Raw genomic sequence first — 25,425 nt, 5'->3', positions numbered from 1 at the left:
GGAATGGGCTGTGAAAAGAGGTTAATGCAGAGTTGGTGGTGGTGGTGGTGGTGGTGGTGGTGGGGTGACGTGGATACTTGTCCCTCCTCGCCTCCTTCAGGTCTCCGTTTGACGTCTCCTCTTCCCACCCCCGGGCTTCTAGCTGCGCGATCCTCTCCCCGTCCCTCTTTCCCCCCCCTCCTCTTCGGCTTTCCAGCTTCCTCCCTAGCCCCCGCAGTTCCCTTGCTCCCCCAAATTGCAGTCAGGGGAAAAAGCCCTAACACGTCCTCCCGCCCCTGCTCCCCAGTCCCATTGGCTCCCTCCCGCCCTGCAGCACCTGGCCCCCCCAGCCACCCGATTGGCCAGCGGCCCCATCAATCCTCGCCTGGCCGTGCTGACGTCATCCTGCAGTAGCGGGGATGGGGTGGGAATGAGAGAGAGAGAGTGAGGACGCCCGGCTCCAGAACGAAGGAGAAGCAGCCACTGCCGGTTCCCCCCTGCTCAGCCGCCCAGGTTGGGGTCTGCCCGGGTCTGCCCTATGGACTAGGGTGGGCGGCAGGCTCCTTTCCGTCTCTCCCCAGCTGTCTGCCCTCTCCCCTCCCCTCTTCGGAGAGCCCCTGCATCCCTTGCCCAAGGTGGAACAAGCAGGGCTCCAGGCTCTGGGGGAGAGCAATCGGGGCCCTGCCCTGCCTACACCACGCCATGACCCCCCTGCTGTTTCCCCTCTTGCTGGCCTCCCTGCTCCCCTCCAGCTCCTGTAACAAAGGTGAGTGTGGTGGTGGTGGGGCACAGAGGGAGGGGGTCTCAGGCCCCGCGATGTGAGGGTCGAGGAGGGCAGGCGCCCTTTAAGGCCCCCTGGGACCCGACAGGTGGTTCTTCGCACCACCCCCCTTCCCATCCATTTTCTCAGACCTGTCCGCTTCTCTTCTGGCTGGCATCCCCAGAACCTCTCTCTGGTCCCTCTTCTCTGGTCCGTCTCTACCCATGTGCTTCTCTTGCTCCCAGGTTGGTCCCCATTCCCATCCTAGGGTCTGTATCTTGTCCCCCCCCCCCCCCCCCCATTTCTCCCTACTGGAGCGATCTCGGGTCTCAGAAGGACCTGTCCCTGAGGGGGGTAATGGACCTCTCTGGGCGGGTCCCCGTTTCACGGGGTGTGCCGGCGCTGAGGGTGTGTGGCCATATCCATCTGGTCCCTCTCCATCTCATCCCGGGGAGGAACTGTTCCCGCAGTTCAGAAATTCGGAGCACGTATGTGTTGGCGTGTTCCTCTGCATCCATCCCCTTCCGCCTGCAAACACGGCTGGGCTGAGGGTTACCAGAGCTGCCCTCTCTGGCAGACGGCTGATAAATTTAGCTGGGGTGAGGCCGTTAGAGGGGCCAGGAGAGAGGGAGGGGGTGAGGGCCAAGGGTTTAGTTAGGTGGAGACCGCAGGAAAGGGCAGAGGTGTGTGTGTGTGTGTGGGGGGGGGGGTGCTAATGAGTGGGGAGAGGGGAAGGGAGAAGGAGAAGGGAGGTGAAGCGTGGGAGGGGATGAGAAGGGGATGGACCAGGGTCAAGGTGGAGGCAAAAGGAGAGGGGGAGAAATCTGGAAGAACAGGTGAGGAGCGGGTGAGGGGAAGAGCTCAGGAGGGAGGAGGCAGGGAGTCGAGGAGTCAGTGAGAGGAGGTGGACAGAAGGAGAGAGTCAGGGGCCAAGAGGAAGGAAGCGAGGAGGCCCGGGAGGGGGGCAGGGCCAGGGGTGGTGGTGAGCTGTGTGCAGCCTCTCCATCTTCAGCTCAGCCTCTGACCTCAGTGGGCTTCTTAGCCTCCCGACACATCCTCTGCTGCCTCCTAGGCACCATCTGTGGCTTTCTCCTCTGCCCCTAGGGAAGGGGGTTGTGGTGGTCCTCAGCGAGGAAGGGGCAGGCATACAAGATACCAGAAGGCTTTGGGGGTGTCACTGGAGGAAAAAATGGAAATCAGGATTTCTCGCTCACCATGACAAGCTGGGGATGAGTGCCCTTTGGGTGACTCAGTTTCTCTTTGCCGATAAGTTTTCAGGTCTCAATGATGGGCCCTTGTGGATGTGCTTTGGGAGCTTGGCGCTTTGGCTTGATGGGATTTGATAGAGCAGGCAGTGGAAGTTGGGGTTGGAGGTGATGTAGAAGGGGATGGAGCCCACTGAACCTTCCCCAGAGCCAATGGCAAGTGGGCACTTGGTCCTGGGAGGAGACAGGACTGAGTTGAGTCTGGTAGCGGTTGAGGAGACATGGAGGCTGAGTGGGTTGCACTCCTGTCGTGGATTGTCTGGTGGTTGAAGGGAACAGGGGTGGGATAGGCGAGAATTAGGACTCAGCCATGACTCCGTAAGAAGGGGGTTCTGGGCGTGTGGAGTTTGGTGGCCTTCTGGGGGACATAGGAGTCAGCTGGTTATGATTATGAGTGTGTTCTTTTGGGTGTGAGAGCGAGAAGCAGGAAGGGGATTTGTCGAGTTTCTAGGCCAGTTCGATAATCCCTGAGGATGCCAGCTCTGCTGGGCCCAGTTGTTTGGCATTGATTCCTTTGCTCCATCCCTGCCCCTCTCTGTCCCCCTCCCTCTGTCCTATATATCTCCCTTCTCCCTTCTCTCCTCTTTCCTCTCCTCTGGGAGAACGGCCTTAGGATGGGGCTTAGCCAGGAGAAGAAGGGAACAGGACTGAAATGGGGTGGTGGTCGTGGTGGAGAGGATCAACAACAGGACCTCAGGAAACGTCTAGTCTTCTTTTCCTAATCTCCACTCTGCCCTTAATCTATCCCTTCCCTTTCCCAGGGCCCTCTAATGGCCCATTGCTGCTCCCTGGAGGCCCAACGTCCACACTCCAGCACTTGAAATGCCTAAGAAAAGTCTCCATCCTTTGACGGTTTCCCAGGGGAGATGGTAGGATCTCTTCCTCCCCCCAGGGCAGGCTGTTGCCATGGAAACTGTCTATCCAGTGACCTCCTGCAGGCCCTCTGACTCCTTTCATGGCTGATTTCTTGCCCTCAGCCCTTCCTCCTGCAGGCGCTTCTGCAGGGGCTGAAGAGGGTGGTGAGCCTGGAGTGTGCTGTTTAGGTCAACAAGGGTTGTGTGGCTGTGGAGGGCCAGCTCACAGGTGCTTCCTCTCCTCTCTCTGGGGGCGGGGTCAGCCAACAAGCACAAGCCATGGATCGAGGCAGAATACCAAGGCATCGTCATGGAGAATGACAACACGGTCCTGCTGAACCCACCGCTCTTTGCTTTGGACAAGGATGCTCCCTTGCGCTATGCAGGTAAGTGGGGCTGGGGCAGGGCAGGGCGGGTGGGACAGAGGGAAGTGGGTGGGAGGGCAGGGGCAAGGGAGGAGGGGGGAGGTCCTGGGAGGGAGAGCAGTGAGAACTTGGGCAACGAGGAAGAAGGAGGCTCCAGGAGGGAGCCGGGCAATGGTGGAGATCAGTGGCACAGTAAAGGGAGTCAGAGGAGGATGTGGGCAGGCAGGGGTTAACGCATCCAGATTTTGCCAGCTCTCAGAGCTGGTGGCTCAGAGGTTGTCGCTCAGGGAACCTGGGGTTGGAGTGAATGTTCGATAATTAATGCTTTTCCATGTGCAAGAAAAAGGACTGGGTCTGGGAGGAGAGGTGAAGTGGGGGCCTGAGGGGAGGTTGGCGAGTGATGGAAGGAGACCCTGGAAGTGGAGCAGGAACCTCATCCTTACCTCCCCAACCCCCTGCCCCCGGCCAGGTGAGATCTGTGGCTTCCGGCTCCATGGGTCTGGGGTGCCCTTTGAGGCCGTGATCCTGGACAAGGCGACAGGAGAAGGGCTGATCCGGGCCAAGGAGCCAGTGGACTGCGAGGCCCAGAAGGAGCACACCTTCACCATCCAGGCCTATGACTGCGGCGAGGGCCCGGATGGAGCCAACACCAAGAAGTCCCACAAGTGAGGACATCCCTGCCCCTGCCCTTGCCCTCTGCTACAGGTCCCCCCCCACCCCCGACCAGGCCCCTTCCTCCCCTCTGTCCTCACCGTCTTGACGATCTACCCCCTTCCCTCTTTGTTCATGGGGTTTAGGAGCCTTCAGCCAAGGGAGACAGGAGCATGTGGTGAAGCTCAGTGGGACCCAGTCTGGGCTCTATCTCTTTTGACCATGGACAGCTTCTTAGTCTTTCTGGATTTGCTTTCCCTTGTCTGTAAAATGGAGCAATGATCATACGTGCTTCTTCAGGTCACTGTGAAGATGAAAGGAGATGGTTTGTGTCAAAAGCAGGCACTGCAGTGCCTGCCAGTTGGGAAAGGATTCAATACACAGAGACAGGATACTAAGAGAGTGAGGAGGAGGATGGCACTTCAGTACACACCCGAATTCCTTCCGACTGCCCGGCACTGTGTGTACCACACTCACACATAGAACGTGCACTATGCAGATGCACAGCAGTGGGTAAGAGTGGGCAGGAAGGAGGCTGGGACCCGGGACTCCTACCTCTATCTGCTCCCAGCTCACTTCTCACTTGAGAATGGTGGGAAGGTGGGCGGTCAGGACTCCCGGGTCACTATGAGGCGCTGGATATAAACTGCTTTGCGTGATGACTTAATTTCCTATTTGGAGATAGGACCTTTGCCTCTGGGCTTTGGGTGCCTGGATCTGGGCTGGGGGCACGGCTCAGCATGAAGGGTTTCGCCCCACCCCCGCCTCCTTTGCTTGCCCTATGGGGGCCGGAGTGGGAAGCAGCCACAGCTCCCTGTGTACATCAGATGACTTGAGACTCTGGTACAAAGCCACTTCCCTGCATATGTGTGTGTGCTCAGTTGCTTCAGCTGTGTCCAACTCTGCGACCTCATGGACTGTAGCCCCCCAGGCTCCTCTGTCCATGGGGTTCTCCAGGCAAGAATACTAGAGTGAGTTGCTATGTCCTTCTCCAGGGGATCTTCCAGACCTAGGGATCGAATCTGTGTCTCCTGCTTCTCCTGCATTGCAGGCAGATTCTTTACCGCTGAGCCACTGGGGAAGTCACTTCCCTGAATATGGTTGGTTTTATTTTGGCTTTTACTCTGCATCTGCCTTGATTGGACCTGACTTCATGAAAAAACAACCTGCTGGATTCAGAATCCTGTCTCACATGTCTTGCCATCCTATCCTTTAATATTCTGTACAGAAGTCATCAAAACCAGCCACTGATGGCCCCCAGGGTCATTTTCACCATGTACATCAGTCACCCTTTCTCCTGAGGTTCCTCTCTCTTTGTGGTACCTGGTACCCCTGGGTGGGGGTCAGATGAACGTGACCAGGCTCTGGGTCACACTGGTTCCATCTCCTTGGCTTCCAGTGTGGACCCTCATCTGTGGCTGACTCTTCCTTCTCTTCCTGCTCTGGCGCCCACAGGGCCACCGTGCACGTGCGGGTCAACGACGTGAACGAGTTTGCCCCAGTGTTTGTGGAGCGGCTGTACCGTGCGGCAGTGACCGAGGGGAAGCTGTATGACCGCATCCTTCGGGTAGAAGCCATCGACGGCGACTGCTCCCCCCAGTACAGCCAGATCTGCTATTACGAGATCCTCACGCCCAACACCCCCTTCCTCATCGACAACGATGGTGAGTCCAGTCCCTGCCACCCCAGCTGCTCAGCCCTGGGCACCCACATCCCTCATGATGCCCCGGGGCTGCGCCCTCCACTTGTTCTGCCCCTCACCTCCTAATTCCTCACCCTGCTTTCCAGACATGGAACTTCTTTCCCCAGATTCCTTCCTGCCTGCTTCCTGCTGCCTAATTCACCTGCTGCCCTAAAGTTAGCTCCCGAGTCCTCCCCCAGACTTGCTTTGGTGCCCCTGACCCTCTCTGTCTCCCACCCCAGGGAACATTGAGAACACAGAGAAGCTACAGTACAGTGGCGAGAAGCTCTACAAGTTCACGGTGACAGCTTATGACTGCGGGAAGAAGCGGGCGGCGGATGATGCCGAGGTGGAGATCCAGGTGAAGCCCACGTGTAAACCCAGCTGGCAAGGTGAGGGGCTATGCGCTGGGGCCCGTGATCCATCCTTCCCCTTGGTCTCCCTGCTCCTCCCTTCTGACAACCACAGGGGCCAGGCTAGGAGCTGGGGACGGATATTTGAGGGGGGCCACCTGATGCGAAGAGCTGACTTATTGGAAAAGACCCTGATGCTAGGAAAGATTGAGGGCAGGAGGAGAAGGGGATGGCAGAGGATGAGATGGTTGGATGGCATCATCGATTCAATGGACATGAACTTGGGCAAACTCTGGGAGATGGTGAGGGACAGGGAAGCCTGGCGTGCTACAGTCCATGTGGGTGGACACGACTGAGCAACTGAACAACGACATTTGGGGGGCAGGCTTATAGCTGTCTCCGCTGGCTGGCCATTTTCATAGGAACCTGAGACCATCAGTGAACACGAGCAGAATGGGTAGGAAGGGTTGCTTGCTCCCTCTCACCCCTGCAGGCTGGAACAAAAGGATTGAATATGCACCAGGCGCTGGGAGCTTGGCTCTGTTCCCTGGTATCCGCCTGGAGACCTGTGATGAACCTCTCTGGAACATTCAGGCTACCATAGAGCTGCAGACCAGCCATGTGGCCAAGGGCTGTGACCGTGACAATTACTCAGAGCGTGCGCTGCGGAAACTCTGTGGTGGGTGTGATCCCCTGTGGCCCTCCCCCATCCTCCCTGCCTGTGCCCATCGGCCATTCCCCCAGTCTTTTCTCGACCCTCCTCTACCTCTCTTAAGAATCTGTCTTGGGACTTCCCTAGCAGTGTAGTGGTTAGGACTACATGCTTTTCACTGCAGAGGGCACAGGTTCAATCCCTGGTTGGGGAACTAAGATCTTGCAAGCCATGCTGTGCCACCAAAGACAAAAAGAATCTGTTTTACATCTTCCTTTGCCCATCCATAAGTGGAGTGAAAGTTGCTCAGTTATGTCCAACTCTTTGCGACCCCATGGACTTTACAGTTCATGGAATTCTCCAGGCCAGAATACTGGAGTGGGTAACCTTTCCCGTCTCCAGAAACCTTCCCAACCCAGGGATCCTGCATTCTTTACCAGCTGAGCCACAAGGGAAGCCCAAGAACACTGGAATGGGTAGCCTATCCCTTTTCCAGCAGATCTTCCTGACCCAGAAATTGAACTGGGGTCTCCTGCATCGCAGGTGGATTCTTTACCAACTGAGCTATTAGGGAAACCCATCCATAGATGTATATATATCAGAGCTTCCCAGGGGGCGCTAGTGGTAAAGAGCCTACCTGCCAATGCAGGAGACATAAAAGAGACTCTGGTTTGATCCCTGGGTGGGGAAGATCCCCTGGAGGAGGGCATGGCAATCCACTTCAGTATTCTTGCCTGGAGAATACCATGGACAGAGGAGCCTGGTGGGCTGTGGTCCATGGGGTCGCAAAGAGTTGGACACGACTGAAGCGACTTGGCATAGCACACAGAGACGTCTATATCTATGGGGATTGTAGCTTGTGGTTGTCTCTTGTGGCCCAAAGAGCACATAAACATGTGGTTGGCAAAGGTGCATGATTGTGGCCCAGGAAAATTACCAGATACAATATGGAACAATAGCAGGGAGCGATGAAGAGCTGGAGGCACTGAGGTCACAGGAGAGCTATTCCTAGCCCTTCCTTTCTCATCTCTGAAAGGCCAGAGGAGGTGGTGAAAGTAGTTGTAGGGGATCTTTTCCTGCCCGCATCCTGTCCCCCATCTGCCGCCTCTCGGCTCCGACACCTGTGCTTCTGGGACTCCTGCAGGCGCGGCCCCCGGGGAGGTGGATCTGCTGCCCATGCCCGGCCCCAGTGCCAACTGGACGGCGGGCCTCTCGGTGCACTACAGCCAGGACAGCAGCCTCATCTACTGGTTCAACGGCACCCAGGCGGTGCAGGTGCCCCTGGGGGGCGCCGCGGGGCTGGGCTCCGGGCCCCCGGACAGCCTCAGTGACCACTTCACCCTGTCCTTCTGGATGAAGCATGGTGTCACTCCCAACAAGGGCAAGAAGGAAGAGGAAACCATCGTGTGTAACACCGTCCAGAATGGTGAGCCTTCCTTGGGGCACCCGTCTGAGCGTGGAGGGGGGTACTGGCTTCGTGTTCCCCCTCTGTCACTGTCCAGTCGGTGACTGTGGGTGGGTCACTTCTCTCTCCCTTCGTGTGTAAGATGGCAGTGCTGGGTTTCACGTGGTTTCACAGTCCCAGCAGGTTTCATGATCCCAGCAGGATCCTACTGCTCTCAGCGTGATGGGACTGCTCACCGCCCTTCTCATTTGTAGCTGCCTGATTGCCTTGCATCCCCCGTGTAGTAGACTGCTCCCCCAATCTGCTCCCCGTAAAGCCCCCTATCAAAATGGAAGAGCCTGAGTAATGCTGTGCCCCATTCTTTCCCTTTCACCACCACCCTGTCCTCCTCCTATAAGGGCTCGTGAGCTCCAGCCTCCAGGACCCCCTTCCCTCTATGGCAGGGGGTTGTCCCTCTCAGGGGGGCTCAGCCTTGACCTACTCTTTCATTTCTGCCTCTTCTTGGAGCTCATGTCTCTTGATCTGAAAAGGATCATTACCCATGAAGTTTGTATTAACCAAAGGAACAGTGAAGTTCTGGGTAGGGGCAGGCTGGTCACTGTCTCTCCTCAGCCAATCAGAGTGCCTGAGAAGAGCCCAACTCTGGACTCTGTGTGTATGTGTGTGAGTCTCAGAGAGAGCTGGAGTGAGTGAGACAGATTCTGGAGAATTAGAGACAGAGAGAACCTGAAGGAATGAAGGAATAAAGAGAATCCAGGGAGCCCTCCCTTCTGGCGCTTTGAAGCTGTTCTTGCCTCCAGCGCTGTGTTTGACTCCTGTCCCCATCTTCTGCCCTCAGAGGACGGCTTCTCTCACTACTCGCTGACTGTCCACGGCTGCAGAATTGCCTTCCTCTACTGGCCTCTACTTGAGAGTGCCCGGCCAGTCAAGTTCCTCTGGAAGCTGGAGCAGGTGAGGCTAGAGCCAGGCTCCTGGGAAAGCTGGGTGGGTGTAACTTGCTTTCAGGGGAGAAGGTCCTAGGGCAGGGCTGGGCATTTCCTGGGTTGCCCTGTGCCCCTTTTTTCAATCTCCACTTTCAGTTCCTGACTATTCTTACATCCCCCTGCCCCTCCGCCCTGGCTCCATTCTCTGGTTCTCTTTTCCCAAGGCTTGTCTTCTACAGAAAGCACTCCTGGGTTAAAAGGAAATAGGGAACAAATTACTGCTTACAGCAGACCAACCAATCATCCGTCTCCTCTTGTTTTATTTCATCTCTTTCTTATCTGGAAACTTAGTAGTGTGGATTCCAAACTCTCAAGCAGTTAGCATGTTGTAATCAAGGAAATAAGTAACCTAGGGTACCTAGACTGGGTTTTGGGCTTCCCTGGTGGCTCAGATGGTAAAGACTCTGCCTGCAATGCAGGAGACCTGGGTTTGATACCTGGTTTGGGAAGATCCCCTGGAGAAGGGAATAGCTACCCACTCCGATATTCTTGCCTGGAAAATTCCATGGGCAGAGGAGCCTGGCAGAGTACAGTCCATGGGGCCACAAAGAGTCAGATACAACTGAGCAATTGAACACATATATGTATATAAATTCTTACTATTATTCATGATTATGAGGGATAAATAAAATGATCAAAAAAAGAAAAAAAAATCTCTTGAGCTAACAGTTGCAGCCTCTTCTTTATTCATCTCTGAGCTGACCACAGGGACCATGGGGACTAATTGAGTTTCCATCATCTCCTTCTGTTTTTCTTGTAAGCCCTGGTGGAGTGGCTGAGTAAGCAAATGGCTGAAAAAAGGCAGGAAGTGGAAGAGAGAGAAAGGGGAATGAAAACCCACAAACTGGATAATTGAGGGCTACCTACAAAAGCTTCTGTTTTCTGTGGCACTCTTTTAAAGAAATAGTCTGCTATCTGCTTCTTCTTGATCTTTCCCCCACATTGCTAATATTGGTAACATTCTTCTTCCTATTTTTCTTTTATTTATCCTTATTTATTCAACAAAGATTTAGTAAATACAAGTACCCTGCCATTCTGCTAGGTTATGGGGATACAATGCTATCTAAGATGGAATGAAATCTCTGCCTTCATTGAGTTTACATTTTAGTTGGGGAGACAGATTTTTAAAAGTAAGCAGACATGTAATAAGAGCTTCCGTGGTGACTTAGATGGTAAAGAATCCACTTGCAATGTGGGAGACCCAGGATTGATCCCTAGGTTGGGAAGACCCCTTAGAGAAGGGAATGGCTACCCACTCCAGTATTCTGGCCTGGAAAACTCTATGGACGGGGAAGCCTGGTGGGCTCTAGTCCATGGGGTCGTAAAGAGTCAGACTTGACTGAACAACTAACACTTTTACTTTTCAGACATAATAAAAATGATAAATTGTGCTAATGCTCTGAAGGAAGAATCAAGGAACTGAGGTAGAGAATAGGAGGCAAGGAGAGGGGAAGTCATCTCAGATTGGATGTTCAGGGAAGGCCTGATGGAAGCGAAATGTAAGCTCATCCTGAAGAATCCAGGCAGAGGGAAGAGCAGATGCAAAAGTCCTGGGGCAGAAAAGTTTCCAGCATGTTCCAAGCGTGGGAAGAGGGCCAGGCCCAGTGAAAAGGGCAGACACTGGGTTTGAGGCTGGAGAGCTGGGCAGTGATCAGGTGTACGGTGGACTTTGTCAGCTAAAGTCGTTTGCATTTTGTGCTATGAGAGATGGGAAGTCTTTTGAAAGGTTTACAGCCTGGATGTGGCCTGATCAGATTCACATGTTAAGAAGGTCCTTTTGCATATCTATGTGTATAACTACTTTGCTTCGCTGTACACCTAAAACTGGGGCTTCCCTGGTGGCTCAGTGGTAAAGAACCTACCTGCCAGTGCAGGAGACGTGGGTCCAATCCCTGGGTGGGGAAGAATCCCTGGAGAAGGAAATGGAAACCCTCTTCAGTATTCTTGCCTGGAAAATCCCATGGACAGAGGAGACTGAAGGGTTGCAGTCCATGGGTCTGCAAAAGAGTTGGACAGGACTTAGTGATTAAATAACATCACCACCTGAAACTAATGCAACTCTGTAAACCAACTATACTCCAATAAAAAAAAAAAGAGTCCTGAATTTTGAAGGCGTTGCTCCACCAAATTTGGGATGTATTTCTCAATTAACGATAAGTTTCTGTTGCAAAAATATTAATAATTTTTCTAATTTTGCTTCTGAAAAGATTGGTCACAAGTAATGTGTTTAATTTGCAATTAGCTGTGATTTTTCAATAATTGTCATTTATATTTGGGAACATTTGTGAAGTGAGGAGAATCCAATCCTTTCAAGAATAATGACTTGTTAGTGAATACTGTTTGACAACATTTAATTTGGTAGTGATTTAAACACTGAAAAAAGGAAGGCAATCCCTTTGGGAACTATGGGAGGAGGATATCAGAGAGAACTGAGCATAAGTGCTCAGAGGAGGGTGTTGCAACAATACACAATGAAAAGGGTTGGGAGGACTTGCTTGGTGGTTGAGTGGTTAAGACTTTGCCTTCCAGCACAGAGGGTGCAAGTTCCATCCCTTGTGGGAATGGTGGGGAGGCTAAGATCCCACATGCCTTGGGGCCAAAAAAACAAAACATAAAACAGAAACAATGCTGTAACAAATTCAATCAAGAGTTTAAAAATGATCTACATCAAAAAAATCTAAAAAGAAAAAAAAAAAGAGACTGAGGATGGGAATGATGTGTGGAAATGGAGACTAAAGAAAACTGCACAGAAACCCGTAGCTTTAGTTCTGTCTGGACTTGGGATGGGCAGCATCTGCCAAAGAACACTGTGGTGCTCCTCTTAGGAATGTTGATGGAGTTAAAGGTTTATGGAAAGAGTGGAATTTTAGGTAGTTTAGGTATGAGGTTGAGCCTGATCCATTCTGGGCAAGGATTCCTTGAGCTGGGTCGGCAGCAATTCACTAGCAAGCCCTGTTGATAGACCAGGGAATATGAAGGACTGTCTCCTGCCCCCCAGGGGGTGGGGCAGCGCCTGGGGCTCCTTCCTGGGGATGCAGTAACCGAGGGCTTCCTGCCCTTCCCCATTCCCAGGTCTGCGATGACGAGTGGCACCACTATGCTTTGAATCTCGAGTTCCCCACGGTCACACTCTATGCAGATGGCATCTCTTTCGACCCCGCCCTCATCCACGACAATGGTCTCATCCACCCACCCCGAAGGGAGCCCGCGCTCATGATTGGGGCCTGCTGGGCTGGTAAGTCCCCCTGCCTCAACCTCGAGCTTCTCCATGGAGGTGCTCATGGTAGAGGTGCCCAGTGGTTGGTGGAGGAGCAAGGGCAGCTTGACCTTATGACCTCGTCTCCCTGAAGTTGGGCAGGGAGGCTGGAAAAGCTCTCCACTGGAGGAGACCACCGCCCTTCTGGTCTCCTGCCTCCTAGACTGGTCATCCCCTCTGACTCGGGCATCACCAGCATCTCACTTTCTGTACCTGCAGCCGCTTCATACTTTGATCTGTCCCCGTCTTAATTTCACAGCCTGTTCCTCTGCTGGAGGACAGTAACCCTGCAGAGAGTCAGGAACCTACCAACTTTTAAGCTGTTTCTTTCATTTTTTCCTTCTGGGATGGCGTGTGTGTGTGTGTGTGTGTGTGTGTGTGTGTATGTGGTGTGTATGTATAGTATGTATGTTTGTGTGTGTGTGGTGTGTATGTGTACTATCTATGTGTGTGTAGTGTGTGTGATGTGCATGTAGTGTGTGTGTGGTGTGTCTGTATGTAGTGGGTGATATGTTTGTGTATGTCGTGTGTCTAAGTGGTGTATATATAGTGTGTGTGTATGTGGTATGTTTGTGTGTGGTATGTTTGTGTGTGTGGTGTATGTGTACATGTGGTGTGTGTATGTATGTAATGCATATGGTTTGTGTGTATAGTGTGTGTGGTATGAATGTAGTGTGTGTGTGGTATGTCTGTGGTGTAGTATGTGGTATGTTTGTGTATGTAGTGTGTGTGTATCTGGTATGTGTATATGTGGTGTGTTTGTGTGTATGGTGTGTCTAAGTGGTGTGTATGTAGTGTGTGTATGTGGTATGTTTGTCTGGTGTATGTGTACATGTGGTGTGTGTATGTATGTAATGCATATGGCTTGTGTGGATAGAGTGTGTGTGGTATAACTGTAGTGTGTGTGTGGTGTGCCTGTGTGTAGTATGTGGTGTGTTTGTGTATGTAGTGTGTGCGTATCTGGTATGTGTGTATGTGGTGTGTTTGTGTGTGTGTGTGGTGTATTTGTAGATGTGGTGTATGTATGTAGTGCATGTGATTTGTATGGTGTGTGTGTGTGTGTGGTGTGTATGTAGTGTGTGTATGTGGTATGTTTGTGTGGTGTATGTGTACATGTGGTGTGTGTATGCATGTAATGCATGTGGTTTGTGTGTATAGTGTGTGTGTGGTGTGTGCCTGTGCATAGTATGTGGTATGTTTGTGTATGTAGTGTGTGTGTATCTGGTATGTGTGTATGTGGTGTGTGTGTGTGGTGTATTTGTATGTGTGGTGTATGTATGTGTGTAGTGCATGTGGTTTGTATGGGTGTGTGTGTGTGTGTGTGTGTGTGTGTGTGTGTGTGGTACCAGAGCCCTGTATTTCCTCAGCAGCATGTTTGGGTTTTGTCATAACAGAGGCCTGAGATAACCTCAGACAAGGCAAAGGAAGGGTTGAACTCAGTTAGAGGTTCACGTCCTACGTGGCCGGGGCAGCCCCGGGAAGACCTCCCCAGCCGCTCTGTCAGTCTGGCCCCGCATCCCGGAGCTCACTGGCACTCTTTCTCCCCCAGAGGAGAAGAACAAAGAGAAGGACAAGGGAGGCGACAACAGTACGGACGCCACAGCAGGTACTTACATGTGGGGCCTGGAGGCCGGAGAGCTCGCATCTCAGCCTGGCGCGCTGGGCTCCGCATCCGCGCGGTCCTACCTGGCCTCGCGCTTCACCGCCTCGCGCGCCACCGGGGTCACAGCCTCGGAGCGGCGCGGCCAGGCGGGGAGAGGGCAGCCAGATGGAGCCGGCTGGGAGCCAGTGTCCCCTTCTGTCCACAGAGTGACATCCAGGGTTTCCGCGTGGCAGAGCGCAGGGGGCAGGAGGCGGCCACGCGGCCGGGAGAGCTGGGCATCCCTGAAGCTCCCACGCATCCCTGCCGGCACCCCCCGCATGCACCGCGGAGACCCCCTCGCGCACTCTCCTCTTCCGCCTTGGGTCTCTTTCCTCCCTTCGGTCCTGCTTTCCTTCTTCTCTTTATCCTGGAAGCCTTTCTCCTCCCGTGGCTTCTATTTTTCGCCTTCCTTCCCCCTCTGCTACGGTTTTTATCCTGTCTTCTCCCTCTCCCATCTCCCCTTAGCCTCACTTGCCTCTCATCCTTCTTTTAGCCCTCCCTGGCTCCTTTCCGTCTTCTTTCTCCAGCCTGCTGCTCTTTCTCTGTCTTGTTCTCAGCCTCCTCTACCTGGGGCCTCCTCCGCCCTCCCCTCTGACCTCTCACCTCCCGTCCGCCCCTGTGTTCCTGCCCTAGGAGACCCCTTGCCGATCCACCACTACTTCCACGGCTACCTGGCTGGTTTCAGCGTGCGCTCAGGCCGCCTGGAGAGCCGTGAGGTCATCGAGTGCCTCTATGCATGTCGGGAGGGGCTGGACTATAGGGATTTCGAGAGCCTGGGCAAAGGCATGAAGGTATCGCCCCTTCCTCTGGCCCCCTCCCTCCGGGCATGCCCCCCTTGCCCCCGCCCCGCCCCACCCCCTTGGCTCCCTTCCTCCCCCTCCCCAGTCCTGCTCTCAGCCCTGTCTGTGTCTGGGGCCCAGGTCCACGTGAACCCCTCGCAGTCCCTGCTCACCCTGGAGGGGGATGATGTGGAGACCTTCAACCATGCCCTGCAGCATGTGGCTTACATGAACACTCTGCGCTTTGCCACGCCTGGCGTCAGGCCCCTGCGCCTCACCACTGCCGTCAAGTGAGTGTCCGGTGGGCGGGCAAGTCACAGAACAGAGCCAGACAGTGTCAGAACTCCTTGCCCTTAGATGCCACTGACGGCTAGACACATAATGCATCCCTCCCCTCTGGTTTTAGGGATGGAAAACTGACCTGCCCAGCTGACACAGCAATGCTGCAAGAAGAGTCTGGACTAGACTCAGATTTTTCAACGAGTTCATTACTCTTCCCACTTGTTAGCTCAGATGGTGAAGAATCCGCCTGCAATGCAGGAGACCTGGGTTCAACCTCCGGGTCAGGAAAATCACCTGGAGTAGGAAATGGCAACTCACTCCAGTATTCTTGCCTGGAAAATCCCATGGACAGAGGAGCCTGGCGGGCTACAGTCCATGGGGTCGCAAAGAAGACTCATACATGACTGAGCAGCTAACACATACTCTTCCCACCAAAGCTTCCAGTATTTAGGAGTTTTAATCTCTGTACCTCTGGGGCTGATATGTGAGAGGGGACAGAGAAGGGTCCTGAATTGGGCGCCAGGAGTGGTGGTTTGATCTCTCAGTCGTGTCCAACTCCTTTGCAACCCATGGACTCAACCCCCATGCTCCTCTGTCCATGGGATTTTCCAGGCAAGAATACTGGAGTGGGTTGCCATTTTCTCCTCCAAGGGATCTTCCTGACTCAGGGATTGAACCCATGTCTCCTGCATTGGCAGACGATTCTTCACTGCTGACCCACCAAGGGAGCCCTTAAGTATATTAGTTATTTAAGAATACAGATTAATTAAGGGGTCATGAAAACACAAGAGTTATAGATACAGTTTTTACTTACTAGCTTTTTAGTACTGAGAAAGTGCCATCAAGCAGAGATAACAATAGAATCTAACTCATGGAACTGTTAGAGTAAATGATAGAGTAAACTGTGAGAGTAAATGATAGAGTCCGGATCAAATGCCAGCAGAGTGCCTGTTTTGCACACTTACTGAAAGTGAAAGTGAAGTTGCTCAGTCATGTCCGACTCTGTGACCCCATGGACTGTAGCCTACCAGGCTCCTCCGTCCATGGGATTTTCCAGGCAAGAATACTGGAGTGGATTGCCATTTCCTTCTCCAGAAGATCTTCCCAATCCTGGGATTGAACCCTGGTCTCCGGCCTGGTAGGCAGACACTTTACCGTCTGAGCTACCAGGGAAGTCTGCACACTTATTACCTGAAGGCATTTTCACCCTTTATGTTTGTGGGGCAGTTTAAAGAACTACTGCCCTCTAGTGGGTGCATCACACATTGCAGGGGTCAGGGTTTCTGTGTTCCCTTCTCCCCTGCTCTGCCTCAGTTTACCCAAAAGCTGTCTGAAGAGAAGCATCTCTTACTTGCCCCTATCCTGGCAGGAACGGGTTTGGAGAGGAAGCTCTGAGCCCCGGAGAGTGATGGGCATGGTTGTCAAGCCTCTCAGTTGAAGCTGTGGAAGATGGGGCTAGGTTTGGGGAATTGGGCTGCTGGTCCATGGTGCAGTCATGATGTGGAGCTGAAGGCTATGGGCAGATGAGTTCTCATGCACACAGATCAGCGCTCAGCATGGGCCCCACCAGCTTCCAGTGAGAACTCTAGCTGTTAAAGGGCTCTCACCCAGCTCTGAAGGTTGATCTCGTCTCTTTCATAGACTTAGGGGCCATGTCAGAGGGAGGGCTCTGTCTTCTGGCTTAGGATGGAGCTTTGCAAGGGGCAGCCCCACAAGGTGGGAGTTGGCTCATCTGGATTCCTCTGACCTTCCCAGGGAAGAGGCTTATCTGAGGGTTGGGAACCTGAGCTCCTCCTTTAGTAGAGGGGAGGGGCCTTCTTCCTTTGTGAAGTTAAGAGGGAGGGAGGTCTCATTTCTCCATTTCAGGGTTTCCATGTGGTTAGTGCAACACTAACACTTCATTGAGGGGCTTCCCTGGTTGCTCAGCTGGTAAAGAATCCTCTTGCAATGCAGGAGACCTCGGCTCGATCCTGGGTGGGGAAGATTCTCTGGAGAAGGGATAGGCTACCCACTCCAGTATTCTTGGGCTTTCCTAGTGGCTCAGATGGGAAAGAATCTGCCTGCAATGTGGGAGACCTGGGTTCGATCCCTGTGTCAGGAAGATTCCCTGGAAGAGGACATGGCAGCCCACTCCAGTACTCTTGCTTGGAGGATCCTGTGGACAGAGGAGCCTGGCGGGCTTCAGTCCGTGGGTCCACAGAGTCAGACATGACTGAGCACTTTCACATGCAACTGTTCAGTCAATGAAGGTTTTCCCTAATTTTTTTTTTTTTTTTTAATCTTTCTGGAATTCTTGGAAAGCCCATCTCCTCATGGCATTGACCACTGAACAGATGGCCACCACGTCTTTTTCTCTAGCTCTGTTTTCTCTCCCTAGCTCTTGAATTTCTACATGCTTGCTGTAATCTCTGTCTGGGAAGTTCTGCCCACACCTCAAACAAAGGAGCTAAAGCTTAATAATGAACTTCAGTGCCTGAGCCAGCCCTGCCCCCGAATTCTCTGCCTCTGTGATGGTGTCTCTATCCTTGCAGTCACTCTGGCTTGCAGCCTCTGAATTGCCTTGGAGCCCTCCCTGTGCTTACCATCACGCCCCATCAGTCATCTGGTCACCTAGATCCCTCTGCACCCGTGTTTGGTGTCTGCTTCCTCTTTCCCAATATCTGTGTTATGGCTCCAGCAGGCTCTCATGCCCACTCCTCAGGGCTCTTGTGATAGCCTCCTGACTAGTGGACTGTCTTTAGTATTCTAACTTCAGTTTTGCCCCCACCCAAAGGCTAGGTTAGTGAATGTCCATCCTCACACTTCCTTGCTGAAGAAGACATCTATGGTTCCCTCCTGCCACCCACAAAATTTTCACTCGGAGCCCTGAACCATCTGTCCCAACCTTTCCTGGGTCGTGTTCCTCTACTCCCCTCCGTGTGCTCCTCACCATCCACTCTAGGGTCAACTCTCTACCTCCTTCAAAGGCTGGGTTGCTTGCTACTTTTTTTGATTATTCCTACTGTCCCTGGCCAAATAGCCCATTCCCATCCTAGCCAGAAATAGCTTCTCCCACCTTGAACGCTCTTGGTTTTGTGTGTGCTCCATTTGTGTGATGGTGACCACGTTGGCTCTTGTTTGAAGGTTTGTGTAGAAATTCTAATTTCTCGACCAGATCATCAGTGCCAGGGCCAGCCCCCTGCTCCCCTTTGGGTCTCCTTTGGCTCACCCATCCCAGTGGGACGGTCTGCTGGAGGCCAGCCCCCTGGTCCCCTTTGGGCGCCTTTTGGATCACCCATCACAGTGAGAATATCTGCTGGAGGCTGTGCTTCCGGAGTCAGCTGGACTTATTTGCCAGGAGGCTTTGATCGAGGTCTCTCTGGGACCGTGCGGACTGTCTCTGGCCCTGCTCCTTAGGGCACAGGAACTCAGCAGGCTGTGGGTTTGGTCCCTTCAGGGGCTCTGCATTCATGGTATCTGCTGAGGTTACGCCTTCTCCCTTTTGGCTCCAGTAGTCAAACTAGACTCATTCAGTAACACAAATGACAATCCTTTTCAAAAAATCATTTCCCTTAGCTCAGGCAGGTGGACCATAAGACCTGCTCTGGAATTACCACCTCCTCTGTGAAAACTGCATGTTTAAGGGGGCAGTTTCTTTCTTTTTTTTTTTTTGCTGCACCATGCAGCTTGTGGGATCTTAGTTCCTTAACCAGTGATTGAACCCAGGTCCACGGCTGTGAAAGTGCCAAGTCCTAACTACTGGATCACCTGGGAATTCCAAGGAGACACTTCTTTATAAATAAATTTGATTTGTGCAAACCCAGGTTCCACATGGTGACTGTGGGTTAGTGGGAAAGCGTGGACTTGGAATGAGAAGAATGGGTTCAAGCCTGGACTGGGATGCATATTTCTTATGTGGCCAAGATGCTTGACCCAGGAGCTTTGGCTTCTGCTCCTTCTTCCAACAGTAGTGAAAGAAGGTTAAGTGAAAGCATGTGGGCAAAATGCTTCACAAAGCAGCAAGTGCTCTGGGGATAACCCTCAGATTGGCTGGAGGAGATCCTGGGAGTGTGTTCTAGAGTGGCTGTGATGTTGGTTGGTCAGGACTTAGTCCTCTTGGGAGGGTTTGTGTGGCACCAAGGTCAGAGAAGCTTCATGGGATGGTGGATGTGGTCTGAGATGGTCAGATTAGCTTGCCTACCGAAGAGTGTTTATCTGGTACTGGACAAAATGAGTGGACGATACACCTGGGAGGAGGATATCCTTTTTTTTTTTTTTTTAATTGTAGTTGATTTACAGTGTTGTGTTAGTTTTTGCTTTACAGCAACGTAGTTCAGTTATATGTATATATACATACATTTTTAATGTTTCTTCCCATTATGCTTTATCATAGGATATTGAATCTAGTTCTCTGTGCTATACAGTAGGCCCCTGTTGTTTATCCATTGTATATATAAAGGCTTACATCTGCTAATCCCAGCCTCCCGCTCCATCCCTGCCCCAACCCCCTCTCCCTTGGCAACCATCAGTCTGTTCTCTATGTCCGTGATTCTGCTTCTGTTTGATAGATAGGTTCATTTGTGTCATATTTTAGATAAACATATAAGTGATGTGCATGCATACACGCTAAGTCGCTTCAGTCGTGTCCAACTCTGTGCGACCCTATGGACCATAGCCCTCCAGGCTCCTCTGTCCATGGGATTCTCCAGGCAAAAATACTGGAGTGGGTTCCCATTCCCTTCTCCAGGGGATCTTCCCGACCCAGGAATCAAACCCAGGTCTCTTCCATCTCCTGCATAGGCAGGCAGGTTCTTTACCACCAGTGCCATCTGGAAAGCCCATACATATAAGTGATACCATATGGTATTTGTCTTTCTCTTTCTGACTTACTTCACTTAGTATGATAATCTCTAGTTGAATCTGTGTTTCTGCAAATGGCATTATTTTGTTTTTTGATGACTGAGTACTATTCCATTGTATATATGTACCACGTCTAATTTATGCATTCATCTGTCAGTGAACATTTAGATTGTTTCCACATCTTGGCTAATGTGAATAGTGCTGTTATGAACATGGGGTGTATGTATCTTTTGAATTATAGTTTTGTGGACATCCTTTGACACACTTCCCACTCCCACCCCACCCCACCTTTGTTGTTGAATATTTTTTGACCCATATCTACCAGTCCAGTAGTTAAGACTCCGAGCTTCCACTGCAGGGGTCATGGATATTGAGGAACCAGGATCCCTGCATGACTTGGTGTGGCCAAAAATATAAAAAAGAAGGTGATAGATTCCCCCATATAAGTGATATATATGGTATTTGTCTTTATCTTATTTATTTCACCTAGCATAACACCTTCAAGGTCCTTCCACATCATCACAAAAGGCAGAATGTATAGTATTCCATTGTATATATGTCACATCTTCCTGATCCATTCATCAGTGGACGGACACTCTGGTGGTCCCTGTGTCTTGGCGACTGTGAATAATGCTGTGGTGAACATGAGGCTGAAGCTAGTGCTTTGAGATAGTGATTTCATCTTTAGATGTATACCCATATATACCCATACTCCTTTTCTTTAGATATATAACCGACTCTTTGTGACTCCATGGACTGTACAGTCCATGGAATTCTCCAGGTCAGAATACTGGAGTGGGTAGCCTTTCTCTTCTCCAGGGGATCTTACCAACCCAGGGATCAAACCCAGGTCTCCCGCATTGCAGGTGGATTCTTTACCAGCTGAGTCACAGGGAAGCCCAAGAATCCTGGAGTGGGTAACCTATCCTTTCTTCAGTGGATCTTTCCAACCTAGGAATCAAACTGGGGTCTCTTGCATTGTGGGACAATTCTTTACCAGTTGAGCTATGAGGGAAGCCCTCATATACCCAGGAAGGGAATTGCACTGAATATGTGCTCAGTCACTCTGTCATGTCTGACTCTTTGCAACCCCATGGTCTGTAGCCCACCAAGCTCCTCTGTCCATGGGACTTTCCAGGCAAGACTACTGGAGTGGGTTGCCATTTCCTTCTCCATGAGATAGTGATTTCATTTTCTTTAGATATGTACCCAGGAAAGGAATTGTACTGAATACACTTTAAAAAAATCAAACAAACAAAAAACCTCTTAGATGTGTATGTATTTACATTTCTTTAAGTTCAGTTTGTAAAATACATTTCCATGGTCTTGGGATCGGGCATTGGTGATGTCATAGGTCAGGGTTGCCTGACCTTTTGCCCCTGCCCCTTCTCTCCAGTGGCTTCCTCCTGGGAAAGGGCATCTCCCCCTCCAGCTTTGCTGTGTGTGTGTGGGGGTGGTCTGCAGAGACACTCTCCCCTTTTACTCCCTGACATGGGGTGCTCTCTGCAGAGGTGGGGGTCCAGAGTGGTAGCCAGACTACAGATGATCAGGGAGTGGGTGCTGGGCTCACAGCTGCCTCCCTCCCCTCTCCTGATGCAGGTGCTTCAGTGAAGAGTCCTGTGTCTCCATCCCTGAAGTGGAGGGCTACGTGGTGGTGCTACAGCCGGATGCCCCCCAGATCCTGCTGAGCGGCACTGCTCACTTTGCCCGCCCAGCTGTGGACTTCGAAGGACCCGAGGGGGTTCCTTTGTTCCCTGATCTCCAGATCACTTGCTCCATTTCGCACCAGGTGGAGGCCAAAAAGGATGAGAGTTGGCAAGGCACAGGTAAGCATGCCTCCCGGGGAGGGGTCGGTGTCTGGAGCCAACCTGAAGGAGAAAATCTGGAGCTGGACATGACAGCAATGTCACCCCACATTTGCTTTTCGAGAACCACTGGCTACTGGGAAGGAGGGCCAGTGGGAGGCCCCCAGGTATAAGAACACTGTCGGGTAGTGACCTTCTTGACAGCGATGCTGGCAGCTCTCAGGGGATGACCCAGGATGGGGAGGAGGAGCGGCCAGGAGGTGGGCCCTTCAGCTCTGACCCAGACCCCGACTCCCTCCCATCCAGTGACAGACACTCGCATGTCAGATGAGATCGTGCACAACCTGGACGGCTGTGAGATCTCCCTGGTGGGGGATGACCTGGATCCCGAGCGGGAAAGTCTGCTCCTGGACATGGCATCCTTGCAGCAGCGAGGCCTGGAGCTCACCAACACATCCGCCTACCTCACCATTGCTGGTCAGTGGGGCCTGAGAGTGGTCCTCTTTTCTTGGGATGCCCCTGTCCATCTCTGGGGGACCCAGAGGGTCCTCCTTCCAGGCCCAGGAATGTGACCAAGTGTCCCCTTCCACCTTCCCCATCTGGAGGTCCTCTGGCTTCCAGATTGTCCATAGAGGTGGGGGCCGGGGTTTAGAATCCTGATGGTTCTTTCCCAGCATCTCTGTCCAGCCCGGCTTACCTCTGTTCTGGGCTCCACTCTTCTCTGGCTCAGTCTCTGACTAGCTTTCTTATTCTCTGGCCATTTGCTACTCACCATCTTCTCTGTCTTCCATCTCACTGATCTCTTGGATTCAGCATAGCTTTTCTTTTCTTTTAATATTTATTTATGTGGCTGTGCTGGGTCTTAGTTGGCAGCACGCGGGATCTTTTTTAGTTGCGGCACACGGGGTCTTTAGCTGTGGCATGCAGACTCTTTAGTTGTGGCATATGAACTCTTAGTTGAGGCATGTGGGACCTAGTTCCCTGACCAGGGATGGAACCTGGTCCCCTTCACTGGGAGCATGGAGCCTTAGCCACTGGACTCCCAGGGAAGTTCCTAAGTGCTCATCTCTTAATGTTTGGTGGTAATGACTTGGCAGCTTTCCAGGGAAGCCTGTTCCTTTCCAAAGGACCCTCTGTTGGGAAGAATAGAAGACGGGGTGGCTGGTCCCCTCCTGTTTCCATTCCCTTCCAGAGCCTCATGAAGGGTTTCTGTGTTTGCCCCTCACCATCTCCCTGCTGCTGCCTCCTCCCTCTGTCCTGCATGCGTCCCTGTTTTCCTTCTCTCCATCTGTCCTCCCAGCTCGCAGAGGGCAAATGGAGCCTCGGTTTCTCTGTCCCAGTCAGGCAGAGCTGGCGGGGTGCAGGGGAGCCTCTCTCCCTCTAAGGAATCGGGTCACGCTCCTGTTGAGTTGAGGGGTGTCAACAGGTGGGAGTCTGGGAGAGAGACCCCGGACCTCCTCGCTGGCTCCTGCTCTGAGCCGCCTCCCGGGTTCCCAGGGGTGGAGAGCATCACCGTGTACGAAGAGATCCTGAGGCAGGCGCGTTATCGCCTGCGACACGGAGCAGCCCTCTACGCCAGGAAGTTCCGGCTCTCCTGCTCAGAAATGAATGGGCGTTACTCCAGCAATGAATTCATCGTGGAGGTAACCCAAGCTCCCTCCCTCCCACAGCCGCCCCCGCTGGTGAGGAGCCGGTCCGGGGGTACTGAGCCCCCTGGTGGTTGGGGGTGGAAACTGCAGCCCGGGCAGGGGAATCCTGGACCCGGGCTGTGGGTGGAGGAGGAGGGGAAGCTGGGGCGGCGGGGAGCGGGTGGGGGCGTGGGGCATGGGCAGGGGTGAAGAGATGCGCCTCCGAGGGCTGGAGGAGGACTGGGGAGCAGCGAGCGTATCCACTGAGCCCGCCCTCGCCCCAGGTCAGCGTCCTGCACAGCGTGAACCGGGTGGCCCACCCCAGCCACATGCTAAGCTCCCAGCAGTTCCTGCACCGCGGGCACCAGCCACCGCCTGAGATGGCTGGACACAGCCTGGCCAGCTCCCACCGCAACTCCAGTACGTAAGGCTGGGTGGGGCCAGCAGGCGGGTGGGCGCAAGCATCCTCCCCCCACCTCTGGGGGTGGTGGGTGAGGAGGAAGGGGTGGAGCCATGGATTCTGTAGAACCTGGCTTGGTAGACGGTTCCGATCCAATCCCTTCACCCCTGGCTCATTCACTTTCCCTAGTGGAGAGTTCGAGCCTTGGGTCATCACAGGGTCACTCATATCCGGGCTGATGGTCAGTGCAGGTTTAGCCTTTGTTGTTGCTGCTGCCAACAATAAGTCAGCCCCGGACCTCAGGATCCTCAGTAGTGAAGCTATCACGTATTAAGCACCTACTGTATACTAATGCTGTCGACAATACCGTTAAGAATACAAACAATTATAAGGTAGATACAGTTTTTATTCTAAAGAAGGTTAGTGCTATTGCCCGTCAAATTATGTGCTATCTAAGATTGAGGGCAGGAGGAGAAGCGGACGACAGAGGATGAGATGGTTGGATGGTATCACCGACTTGATGGACATGGGTTTGGGTGGACTCTGGGAGTTGGTGATGGACAGGGAGGTCTGGCGTGCTGCGGTTCATGGGGTCGCAAAGAGTTGGACAAGACTGAGTGACTGAACTGAACTGAACTGATAAAGTCAGAAGGCTATTTCTGAAACAAAATATGCAAACATGTGAAGTGTTACATCCAGATGGACAGAGGCCCTTCAGAGCCATCTCGTTCCCTGGCCAGGGTTGCTTACTAGTGATGCAATTTTTAATTCATAATTTGAGTTGCTTAATTATAGAAAAATTAGAAACTATAAGTGTAAATAAGAAAAGTCATCCATAATTCCACCACAGTTGACCTATTGTTAGTAGGGTCACAGCCCAGTTTTTGCCTATGTGACCGTTTTCTTTTTTTCTTTTAACAAACATGAGATCAAACTATTTTGTAACCTAATATTTATACCTAATATTATAAATTGAGTCTTCTCCACATTGTTAAAAACTGCAATGATTCTGATGTTGCTGGAAATGGTTTTTGGAATCCCTTTTTTACAATTGTTTTCAAAGTCAATTCATGAGATGCATTTACTTTTGTTACTTTCAGGACATACCTTGCTTTTGGCCTAGTTCAATATTACCCAATATCAGCATCCACTTTTGTCGGAGTTGGCTCTGGATAGCATTTTGCGTTTGTACATGTAAAACCCACTCTGGAAAGGCAGAGATGTGTCACTTATTAGAAAAAGTCAGGGACTTCCCTGACAGTCCAGTGGTTAAGACTTTGTGCTTCCACTGCAAGGGGCACAGGTTCGATCCCTGGTCGGAGAACTAAGATCCCACATACTACATGGCATAGCCAAAAAAAAAGAGATTAAAAAAAAGTCAAAACTTGTGTTGCAGGCTCTGAAGGCAATTCCCTAAGGCGTTCCAAACATGCTTTCTTGGGACAAGGTCATGGTCACTTACTGAGCCCTACCCTTAAAGGGCAGCTCTCTTGTCAACCATGTAATCATTAACAGTGGTGAGCACTTTGGTGTGCCAGGCACTCTGCCTGTGAATTTTACACCTATTAACCCAGTGAGTCATTACAGACAACAGGTGAAATAGGCACTAGAATGATCCCCTATAAAGACAAGGAAACAGAGACCCAGAGAGGTTAAGTACCTTATCCAAGATCACATAGCAAAAATATGGTGGAGCCAGGATTCGAATTCAGCCAGCAGAATTCCAGAACCCGTGCTCTAGCACCCTTCATATCCTCTCCATGTTAGATGCTTTACAAATAGTCTATCACGTTACAGTTGCACCTAATTTGGGGGAGCCCTTGAGGACTTCCCAGGATGTCTCTAA

At 52.1% G+C, this 25,425-nt stretch overlaps 1 protein-coding gene across 1 annotated transcript in view; it reads left to right on the top strand.

Annotated features, from left to right (window-relative positions):
- Positions 1-398: 398 nt before the first annotated feature.
- Positions 399-25,425, top strand: part of CLSTN3 (calsyntenin 3) — a 30,242-nt gene continuing 5,215 nt past the window's right edge. The window contains exons 1-16 of the mRNA XM_065942013.1: positions 399-745; positions 3,122-3,244; positions 3,693-3,888; positions 5,330-5,538; positions 5,798-5,947; positions 6,402-6,587; positions 7,705-7,986; positions 8,804-8,916; positions 12,021-12,183; positions 13,754-13,810; positions 14,480-14,637; positions 14,767-14,915; positions 21,346-21,572; positions 21,858-22,028; positions 23,049-23,194; positions 23,464-23,599. Of these exons, the coding sequence (XP_065798085.1) occupies positions 682-745; positions 3,122-3,244; positions 3,693-3,888; positions 5,330-5,538; positions 5,798-5,947; positions 6,402-6,587; positions 7,705-7,986; positions 8,804-8,916; positions 12,021-12,183; positions 13,754-13,810; positions 14,480-14,637; positions 14,767-14,915; positions 21,346-21,572; positions 21,858-22,028; positions 23,049-23,194; positions 23,464-23,599 (2,530 nt within the window). The 5' untranslated portion in view covers positions 399-681. The remainder of the gene's footprint in view (positions 746-3,121; positions 3,245-3,692; positions 3,889-5,329; positions 5,539-5,797; positions 5,948-6,401; positions 6,588-7,704; positions 7,987-8,803; positions 8,917-12,020; positions 12,184-13,753; positions 13,811-14,479; positions 14,638-14,766; positions 14,916-21,345; positions 21,573-21,857; positions 22,029-23,048; positions 23,195-23,463; positions 23,600-25,425) is intronic.

This window comes from Muntiacus reevesi, chromosome 1, assembly GCF_963930625.1.
Source record: "Muntiacus reevesi chromosome 1, mMunRee1.1, whole genome shotgun sequence".
Taxonomy (NCBI): Eukaryota; Metazoa; Chordata; class Mammalia; order Artiodactyla; family Cervidae; genus Muntiacus; species Muntiacus reevesi.
This window is presented reverse-complemented; position numbering and strand designations above follow the sequence as displayed.